Source organism: Echeneis naucrates, chromosome 14 (genome assembly GCF_900963305.1).
Source record: "Echeneis naucrates chromosome 14, fEcheNa1.1, whole genome shotgun sequence".
Lineage (NCBI taxonomy): Eukaryota > Metazoa > Chordata > Actinopteri > Carangiformes > Echeneidae > Echeneis > Echeneis naucrates.
Window position 1 is genome coordinate 4,095,439 of NC_042524.1, and position 10,961 is coordinate 4,106,399.

Here is a 10,961-nt window from a genome sequence, read left to right on the forward strand (position 1 = left end):
TCGATAAGGCGAGCCCGTTTGTGCGTTCAACAAATAAACATCACATCAAAGGTGTCTCCAATACGTCCCAGTAATGTCACCAGATTTGCTCATTTCCTCCCTCTGGAACAGAGCTGAACTTCAATGTATTGGAAACTAATGAGGCAGTTCTGCACTGTTCACTTATGCTCCAACTCCCAAGTATTAAACCCATAACACATCCCAGCCTTGTGGTTATTTTGATTGAATTTGTTTTTATGATTTTTTTTTTGTTTGTTTGTTTGTTTGTTTGTTTTTTTTTGGTGGGGTGGGGGTGTCGCCGGAAAACAAAAACAGGAAATGAGAGAAAAACTCTCACCGTCAAAGGTTTTGTTGGAACTGCGGCTTTGGTGTGACTTTGATCTTATTTTCAGGCATTAGGAAGGAAGGGGCAGGCAGCCGGGGGGGGGGGGCAGTGGTTTGTCAGGATGGTAATGTGAACAGCGAAGAGCCTTTGTGTTGTGGCATGAGGTTCCAGTGGTGATCTTTGACCCACATATCTGCGGCTGGATTCTTTAGATTGCGCACTACTGAACTGATAATCCTGCAGGTCGCTGTTTTGAGGTGGTCTAAGATGAAGCCTATCCGAACCAGGCTGACCAAACTCATCTGAAGTAGAGTCACGGTGGTGCCGGGGCATAAAAATGTCGGCTTCAACATCTGTGGCAGATAAATCTGTCTTAAAACTAGAAGGTTCCTGTGACAAATATACCAAGTTATGTCACCACAATATTTTAATTTGAGTCATTTCCTCAATTTCCTCACCAAACACCAGGGCAAGCAGTCATGTGAGAGAAGGATGGAAATGATCAGGAGGAAGAAGTCACACATTACACATATTTGGCTGACACACAAAGACGTGAATACACCAGTTTGAGACTCTCCAAACCAGAGGATTCATTATGGTGGCAAAAACATTAAGAGGAGACAAAGTCGCAGCAGCCACAAGGTTTTTAGCAACATTATGGCAGCAGAATGCATAAAAGATGGCAACATTTCACTGGAGCCGATTGAACAGCGTGAAGAATCAGGTTCGGCGTTTTAACACAAACTCTCTTTAATTATACAGTATTTGTCTTTCGCATTGTGTTTTCATCTAGCACAAACAGCACATCAATAATAATGGTTGCATTAATATTTACCGAGACTGTCCGAGCGGTTGTGTAAGAAAAACACAAATATCCCCAAAATGCATTCCGCGTCATGCATGTAATGACTTTCCTCACTCGAGCAGAGGATTAAAACTTAACGTCGAGTGTCCTCAACATGTTTGACCTCCGCATTCACTGAGAAAATTATTTGTGAGAAACGTAACAAGAAAAGCAATAATCATCATGTCTGAGAGGCCACGAGAGCCAGGTGTCAGTGCGAGGGCAGGAGGGGGGTGGGGGGCCACTGATGTGGTTGTACATGGTGCCCCCATCTGGCTGCTGTGGTGAACTGCAGGAGTTTAATGTAGCTGAGCACTTTAATCCACAAACACATCACCAATCAACAATCACCAACATCTAAGTGAAATTGTTTTTTCACTCCAAATTTATAAACTGTGAAAATTGCTTGTGGCGAAAAAAAAGATTGATTATCACATGAAAATGTCTTAATTTCAAAAGAATGACTTCTTTTGGCTTTTTCTTCCATGGTGGTATTTCTCATTTTTAGATTTCAGTAAGTTCCAGCTGCAGGTTAGCATCACTGTGGAGATAACAAATACAAACAGCATTTCATAATCATGACAAGTGTTTCTTTCATCTGGCTAATTTATTTTTGTGTGAACTCTTACAGCTGAAAACAGAAAACACAGACAGTACGAACTGGTTGGGATGAAACTGTCACATTTATTAAAATGTGACTGTAAATACAGTTCTTTTTCTTTCCTGATATATCGTTACATTTCCTCTGCTCATGGTAACACCATTATATGATAGATATACACAAAAACATGAGATTGAAAAGTTTACAAGACAATGGACTGAAATTTCACATTGTAAGTTACAAAAATTATATTCAACTTCTCAATAACTTTTAGACAGATTTTACATGAGTTGACAGTTAAGTTATAGTTGAAGCTCTACATACTTTAGTTAATAAGACATTAAGTGAACAGGAAAGGTTTCCTTTGATTTAAATGTGGTCACTACGTCACTGACATACACTGGTTTTAATCTATTAATCCTTTAATGCACAGTTATTAAATACTTTGATAGCATCTTAAAAACGTTAAAGTTAACAGCTGTCCTGCTCATCCTGCTCATGACTCCACGTCTTCACTGTAAGGTGCCGACTTTTATCGTATTCAAATCACTGAAAGTTAATCACGTCCCCCCCCCCAAATGAAGTGTTTTCATCTAAACAGTCCTCTGTTCACTTTTCTCAGTGTTCATGTATATCACTCTATCATTTCTGCTCCAGTGCGGATATTTGTACTTTTCCTAAAGGCCGAACTGAAGTAAACCAATACTATTGTTTTATTTGATGAACAGTACATTTATAGTAGGTTTGCCCTAAATAGCATCTCAAATTGTATTTTCCTCTGGAACTCCCTGATCAAAGCTAAAATGATGACAGTGAATAAATAAATATGGTCACTTAACCTTTGAATGAACAGCTGCCCCAACTATAGCTGTTCCATCACTTTACATTTGCCTCCCTGTATTCGCTGAGCTTCACAGGGCTGGAGCTACTAAGTCTGGAGTTTTTCCTCCCGTGCTCGACTCTGCTGAGCTTGTGTCCACATCCTTGCAGCTGGAGGACTCAGGCGACCTGCCACACCGACCACAGAGTACCCAGAGTGATGCTGTAGGCCACCACAGCCACCAAGTAGACCCTGAACAGGAGCACGTCCAGCACGTAGCCAACCTGCAGCCACTCCTTGGCCACTTCCCGGCATCGGTCCCTCTTCTCCAGGAAATGGCGTATGGCCGTCACCTCATGCAGGATGTTGTCCATGACGGGCGGCGTGGGGTCCCTGGAGGGGGGCAGGCCTAGTCCGAGCAGCCCGGCCTCTCTGTCGTGATGGCTGAGCCTTTGACTGATCTCGCAGGTGTGGTGAAGGGTGCACTGGGCTGAAGGACGGAACGAGGAGGCTTTCATTAAGTATTCCCACTCAGACATCATCAGCCACAAAAAGCTTCAGAACCGAAACACAGCTCTTCCTTTAATGGCAGAAGAATCAGGACCCCTCCTCTAAACTCCTTCATCTTACCGGTACCGTAGTTGTTGTCCTTGTAGTGCTCCAGGTCGGAGGCCTCGGACGACAGTTGGGAGCAGAGCCGGTGCTTCTTGTGGATGCAGAAGAGGACTGGCGCTCTTTCCAGCACCAGGTGCTTGACCCACGGCGGCACGGGGGGCTGCAGGTCCTGCTTGTGGACCAGACGCACAATCAGCACGGTCTCCGTCAGGCTGATCACCAGGAGAGCCATGCAGACCACGAAGTACACACCTGCAGTGCAGCGGTGGATGGGGGGGGGGGGGGGGGGGGGGGGTCAGACCTGTGGATGTTCTTTCAAAACAAACTGCAGTAGAAAACAAACTCTCCTAAAATCCTGCACTTTAACTTTACACGTTGTGTCTCAGAGCAGCTTGGGGATTTTTGAAAGCCAGGATAGTCTCCAAAATCATGATACACCACTTTTTCAGACATTCTGTCGGCGCCTGCTTGTCTTACAGAGTAAACGGTTCCCTGTTTCATCCTATTTTATCGTCCACCCTCCCACGTCCACTTTTCTTTTTTCTTCTTCCAACAATAGATAAGAGATAAAGCCGACTACTGATGGAAACTAATGGCTCAGTCACCTATGAGCGGGGTTCCTATAGCCGTGGCAGGCAGAGTGTCAGACACGATGATGAGGAAGACAGAGTAGCCCAGCAGCAGAGTGATCTTGAAGGAAACTCTCTCTCCGCTGTCTGGTGGCAGATAGAAACCCACAATGTCCATCACCATCAAGAAGATGCTGGGAAGCAGCAGGTTCACAGTGTAGAACAATGGACGCCGCCGGATCACCACCTGGGAAATGTAGTTTTGTAGTCAAAAGGCAGAAGTCGGTTAGCAAAATCTGCCAAAAAAATCATGATTGTAAATAAATAAAATATCTCAAGTCAGAGTCGGATGTCAAGTTTTAATCTCCAGTTTTTATGCTGCAACTACTGGAATATATTAATATATTCATATTATGTGACAGAGCAAGATGTTTAAATGTCAAAGAAAATGAAGTTAAAAGATCCAATTTCAAAGGATAAACAAATAATGAACGTGTAGTCCCAGTCAGGGTTCCGAGTCATAGTCATTTTTTAAAAATATAAAATCAGCTCTTCATTTATTTATATCTTCAATAAAATGACATCTACTGATGCACTCTTGGTAAGTCAGACATGTCTAGTTTCAGAAGCACAGAAAACCTTTGACCAATGAGGCACCTCTTCATATTTATGCAACACACATGATAATGATAATTTCATTAAATCACCATCATCATTTCACTTCTCGTACTCACATGGAACTTCATTTCGGCGTAATAGTCGTCGTCGTCCACGCTGAAGCTCTTGTAGTTGGACAGCACGTGGAGCAGCTCCCACTCTCCCTGGTTCATGAAGACGCTCTTGTCCTCGCTGAGCTCCTCGGGGCTTCGTATCAGGGTGATGTTGATGTCATCAACTGCGGATCGAACACAACGTTGAGAGCACCGTGAGTCGGTCATGGCAACAAGTTACGCTTTACCCAGCAGCCTGCTGTCCGAGCACATGTCACAGCGGGAGACATCACGGATGCACAGAACAGCACAGTTGTCCTGTTCAGGTCTTGATGAGAAGAGCTGAAGTGAGACTGCGATGTATTGTTTTTTTTTTTTTTTTTTTCCTGCAATGCAGGTGGATATTTTTCACCATTTCCCACACAATTGCATCACAAGATAACCATCTACAACTATCTCAGAACCTGCAAGTCTGGCAATATTCCTCCATGAAAGGCTCCTTAAAGGACGGCTCTTATTTTTAAGAAATAACATTAAAATAGAGGGAGTGAACCAGGAAACGTTGTGGTTGATGACAAACAGTCTCCAGTTCACTGTTTGTGTAACCTGGGAGTGTGTTGGGTCAACACATCTACTTCCTGAAGGTCAGACGACCTCCGTCATCACGGTTACAGTAACAAAAGCCCGGTTCAGGTTGTGGAGCCGTCACTGATAAAAGCAACAAAGCTGACTCAAACAGGAAACAAACGGATGTGTCCTGTGTTAAAGTCCAGAGTCCTGTCCCCCCATCCTGATTTCTTCCTCCTGTCACACTGAAATGTAGCTCCTTTTATAATACATAGAATCATTTAGTAGGAGGACTAAGTCCAAAAAAAAGATTTTTAACAGTAGCTGAAGTGTGATGATTTAAGGGCAGTTTACTAACATTTACTCATGATAAATATTTTGACTTTCTGAGATGAGACATATATGACATATTTGCTAAAGATTTCATGAATCTACCGCCAACACTTGTGCTCCTTATCAGGCTGGTGACAGGGATGATGTTCAACTCTCAGACTCAGAGAGGTTTCTTTCTCTTGCTTTCGTTGTTTAAATTTGGTTTTGTTTGGGTTTTTTTTTTTTTTTTTACTCTTTTTCACATTATTTCCTTGGTTTTCTTACAATTACAGGAAAAAAACAACTTTTCACCTCCTCTAAAAAGCCAATTTAAAATGTGTCGGGGCTGTAATATTACATGTGCTAATTTGCCAAATAAATAGCGCTCCTCTCTGTACAACCCTATACCATAAATTTTCCTATCAGCAGCCGGTTTTTAGTTTATAGCTTATTTCCCCATTTATGTCAAGAGGGAAAATAAGTGGTGAGCAATTTTTTTAAGGTGGTATTAATAAAAACTGAAAATTTAAAGGTTAGTTGCAAATTAAATATGGAAATGCAGATCATGATGGTGTTTCTTATCTCTCTATGAGAGATTAAAGTGGTGAATAATATTCAAAAGGGTACGAGAGCCTGCAGAGGTTTTAAAGTTCAGGTAGTGAAGGATAAAAAGGTCTTACTGGTGTGGAGCCAGCTCTGGAAGGTGAGGCTGCATTTCTGCACATCAAATGGGAAGTTGTAGATGTTGAGCGTGCAGGCCGTGACGACCTGGATGGGCTTATAGTTGCGCACCAGCCCGTCGTGCGTCACGTACACGTAAGGAATATCTGGGGATTTTCCCACATCCACGCTGCAGGTTAAAGAGAGAAATATCAGTACAGAAGGAGGAAGACCAGGAGAGCAACAGAACAGATGCCATTGATGACAATAACACCAACAGCAGCTCTTACAACTCATTGATGAGGATGTCAGGCACCCAGACGTTCGCTGTGGGGATAGAAACCTGTTTGACTTCATCAAAGTCCTCCGGGTTCCAGACCAGAAACTCATCCTTCCATGACTGAAACATTCAGGAGCACAAGAAGCTCAATGTGTCAGACATCATGCAACTATTATAAAGAATTGATGTTTTTCAACACATAGGATCAGATATAATAATATCATCTATTAAAAAGGCTTTAAAGAGAAATAAAGTTTCAATGATAGAGAAAATGGTCAAAAATTTAAATCTCTGAAGCAACTAAAATTAATGAATTACTGACCCTGAGTTTGTCAAATGGATCGTTGATAAATCAGCTGAGTCTGTCTAACAGACTCAGACAGTTTTTTGTGTTTATACTATATTTGTGTATATTTGTTTTCTATGCATGTGTGTCTCCGAACTCACTCACAGCTCTGTGAGGAAAAAAGAGCCAACGTTTCCAAACAATGATAACCCGTACAGATAGAAAGATTTTTTATCTAGTTGGAACTTAAGATCAGTTTTCATTGTTTTGATTTGTTGTATCAAACCGTTTTGGGGTTTGTTTGTTTTGTTTTGTTTTTTACGCCGGTGAAAGTCCTTGATTTTAATCCTGCCAACTGAGAGCAACTTATAACTACAGGCTGCAAAAACAGCTTCTCCTCTAAAAGCCCATTTAAAAAGGTGTTCAGACTTTGATATCACATATTCGGAGCGACTTTACGGTTTGTTATTTTGCCAAATAAATAGAGATCTTCTCTGTACATGCCTATTAGTTTTCCTATCTGAGATGTGAAAACACTGGAGCTTAATATTTTGAACCCACTCGACAACTGCTCTTATAATTACACAGTCAGCAGCTGAGTTATAAAGCAGTAAACCAAAGCAGCTGTCGAGGTTATATGACAAAAAACAAACACACACACACAAAAAACACCGGTCAGCTCCAGGCTACGGCTTTTGGAAATGAATTTGTCTTACTTGTCTGTACCACACATATGTTGTCAACACCTGGTTCTTCTCATCCTGTCGTGGAGAAACAAAGCAGAACATTTTTTCTCATATTCATGATACGAGAACGTAAAGTATCAAAGCATATAAAAATAATCCATGAAAACACATCACAGGTTAATCTGCCTTTGCTATTATATTAATGTGCTGTAATTAAAAGATAGAAGTCCTGTGTCTTTAATGCGGATGGGTTTGTGAACTCACCACATTGAGAATGGAGTAAACCATCAGGTCGATGGCCACGATAGTGGACGTCCTCCAGTCTTTCACTGGTCTCACTCCTTTTTTATAGCCACCACTCAAAAACTCCGACAGACGCACCAAGGTGGCGTTGGCGAATCTTCCTGTGCTGCTGCTCACTTTCTTCCCTGGAACTATACAAAACATTTGCCATTCACGTGACATAAAGATGTCAAATATGCAAATATTATACAGCAAAATGGAGCAAGTTTAAGTCAGTTAAAAGCTACTCAGCGTATGTAAATTCATTCGGAAAGTTGTGACATGTTATTTACTAAAGTGCTCTTCGTGTATTTCCCTTTGATTGATTCATTTAATAACTGGAGATTTTCATAAAAAGAAAAACACTAAATTAAGCTTAATATGACCAGTGAATCTTCGCTGGTTAGTCTTCTCTTTTGAAATAATGGTAAAAGCTTTGTGGTCAACAAAAATGGAAGCTAAAACCTAAAACATAAAATAAAGTGCGAATGTCTTTTAAAATGAAATAAATTAGTAGTTTATTTTGATATTTAATGATGATAAATTATCTCAAAATAAATATATATATATATATATATATAAAAAAAACGTCTTTAATAAATCACTAAATTGCTGTTATTGATTACAGTGAAATGATATGCAGAGTCATTTGGATAAAGTTTTTCTCTCTGATTAAAAACATTTATACAAATAATTTATACATAGGTCTTAACTTTATATATCATAGTCTTATTACCTGGCAAACTGTCTGTATTCTTATTCATGTAGTTGCTGTAGTTAATCTAACGTGATTCTAAATAAACAGATACTCTGATACTTCGAACGCCACCACTATCAAACTATCACCATTCATGTCGAATATCTGTGAAAATGGACAGAAATTATTTTGAATTCTAGAAGAAAAGTCATATCAGGCTCCAAATTTAGGTATCTAAATGTTTAAAAGCATTTAATGGAGTGTAAAACACAAGCTGCTGTACCTGTGCAGGCTCTTGTTTCTCCTTGAATAAGAAAGAAAACAAGTGTTGTCCAGGCTGGTGAGAGTCTCATGGTCCCAGTGCACCAGTGTTTTCTCCTCCTGCTTTGAAAATGTGCTCTGATGAAAGGCCTCGGGACGCCTGACGCCGTTATACTCCATCGCCTTCCGCTAAATCCAGCAATTCACTCACATCCACTATCAAAACCTTGTTAGTGTCACTCAGCTCATCAGGGTGTATCCATCTGCTCCAGCTCCTCCTTGTTCGATAAAACAGCAGCTCGCTGTGATAGATGGAGCTGAAATACAAGATGGGTCTCTGCGAGCGGATCATATATCATGTCTGAGTAATTATTTCATTAGTTATCACTTAAAAAGCTGTTCGGCCAGAGTGTCAACTCACTTACAAATAGTCAAGTGTCGCCACTTAATATCGTATATCACAGAAAACCTTCTGTGGCCGTGATGTGTCCTAATTTCACTTTATCTTTTTAATGTTGAAAATATTATTGTGATGTATGGAAGTTCAAGGCTGTCAGTGTTAGAGTTTATTATTTATTGTTATTTCATCAAAATAAAACATATATTTCCCAAATCACAGATTTTACATGTTTGTAAATGGATAAAAAATGTATCTGCACAAGGCCAAGGTTTTAGATAACCTTAAAAAAGATAAATAGACTGAATATGTAAAGAACAACAATAAGAAGAAAAAGAAATCATGAAATTTAATAACGCCAGCTTCATTGTTTATTCTCCAGCTGACAGCTGCCTTTTCCATTTTCATCTGAGTCTTATCACCACCCATGTTTTGCGAATTTCAAACAGAGAAACAGAAACGTTTTCATTTGTGGGATGATTTGTGTTATGAACTCTGTTTTATTTTGATTTATTTACTTGTATGATGGTGGTTTGTTTTATTTCCTGTCTCTGTCTGGGTTCCCGCCGTTGTGATTGTCTGCCCCGCCCTAATGTGTTGTACCTGTGTTTTGTTGCCTCGTTGGTTTGTCTGTTGTGTTTGTCTGTTCATGTTCATGTTTGACACCTTCTTCCTTTCATTCAGACTTTTTTTTGCCTATTCTTGAACCCCTCTTGCCTCCTCAGGTGAGATTTTTTGTTTCAGCAGCCCAGTTTTTGTTGATGAAACATATCTTGAAAAATATCAGCTTTGCTTCAGCTGCCTGCGTTTGGTTCCAGGTGACTAATATATTCTGACTTTCTTCAGTTTAAACCCCGAGGTTTTAAAACTAAGCTGCTGTAACAAGATGTTTTAGTTTCATTTGTGTTCACGGCTCACAGAATCTTCAGAAGTATTTGGTGGTCTAACTTCAGCTGTAAATCTGCTGCCATAATGAGCACGAACTCTGCAGCCTGCGAGGGCTGACAGCTTTCTTACAAATATTTGCATAGAAATTTTTCTAATGGACCTATTTATTCTTCAGAAATAAAAAGGACAGCTTGGACTGAGGCTTTTATTTTCACTTCTAAAGTATAATCTTCACAACACAATGTTATGCAGCACAAAAGAGGAATTACAATCATCCTGAGATCTGAACCTGAGTGGTTTTCTATTATTCAACCTCCGTGTAAGCCATAGTTTATCAATAATGAACGCCATGTTCGAACACCAGGATGCTCAGAAGGGAACTTGGTACTGGAGCGCCAAAGGTCGATGATCGTATCATCTGACCTGAGACCGCTTGTTTTGGACGCAGCAGAGCAGCCCAGGTGGTGGGAACCAAAGGGTGTGTGCCAATTACAGGGGGGGTCACACTACTCAGCCTCCCTGGAAAAGTCTGCTTCGATTGTTGAACCACAGATTGAAGAGGAACGATGTGGATTCTGTCCTGGTCGTGGAAAAATGGACCAGCTCTTTACTCTTGCAGGGATCCTTGATGGGGCCTGGGAGTACAATATCCCAGGCCCCAATTTGATCTTCAATTTGATCCTTCATGTGCTTTGTGGATCTGGAGAAGGCGTATGACTCGGTTCCCTGGGATATTCTGGAGGTGCTGTGGGAGAATGGGGTGAGGGGGTGACGTTGGAGGGCCATGCCCAAAGTGAGAGCTGTGTGCGGATACTCAGAAGTCGGACTCGTGTCCGGTGGCTGTTGTCCTCCACCAGGGCTGTGCCTCGTCTCCAATTCTGTTTGTGAAATTCATGGACGGGATTTTGTGGCACAGCTGTGGCGAGGAGGGGTTGCAGGTATAGCCAGAGCATTGCATCGTTGCTTTTTGCGGATGATGTGGTCCTTTTGGCAGCATCAACAGTTGAGTGTGAAGCGGCAGGGATGGGACCAGCACCTCTAAATCTGAGGCCATGGTCTTCAGGGGGAAACCCATGGTTTGGTGAGGGAATGAGTCCTTGCCCCAAGTGAAGGGGTTCAAGTATCTCGGAGTCTTGAATTCTAGACCATGAGATTGACCGG

General features: G+C 41.2%; 1 protein-coding gene across 1 annotated transcript; it reads right to left on the reverse strand.

Moving 5' to 3' along the window:
- Nucleotides 1-2,769: 2,769 nt before the first annotated feature.
- Nucleotides 2,770-10,586, reverse strand: htr3a (5-hydroxytryptamine (serotonin) receptor 3A). Its single transcript, XM_029519715.1, has 9 exons — nt 10,412-10,586; nt 7,540-7,709; nt 7,306-7,350; nt 6,314-6,423; nt 6,044-6,213; nt 4,509-4,669; nt 3,811-4,021; nt 3,221-3,457; nt 2,770-3,080 (listed from the first exon to the last, which is right to left on the reverse strand). Exons 1-9 carry the CDS (start codon nt 10,584-10,586, stop codon nt 2,770-2,772), a joined length of 1,590 nt encoding a protein of 529 aa, XP_029375575.1.
- Between the last annotated feature and the right edge of the window lie 375 nt (nt 10,587-10,961).

What these genes read in the sequence shown, in the direction of transcription:
- htr3a (XM_029519715.1), bottom strand. Translation starts at nt 10,586, where the DNA reads ATGGCCCTCCAACGTCACCCCCTCACCCCATTCTCCCACAGCACCTCC. An exon ending in CATCAAGGATCCCTGCAAGA is followed by an intron (nt 7,710 to 10,411) that starts GTAAAGAGCTGG and finishes TGTTTTGTATAG; the next exon opens with TTCCAGGGAAGAAAGTGAGC. An exon ending in CATATGTGTGGTACAGACAA is followed by an intron (nt 6,424 to 7,305) that starts GTAAGACAAATT and finishes TGAATGTTTCAG; the next exon opens with TCATGGAAGGATGAGTTTCT.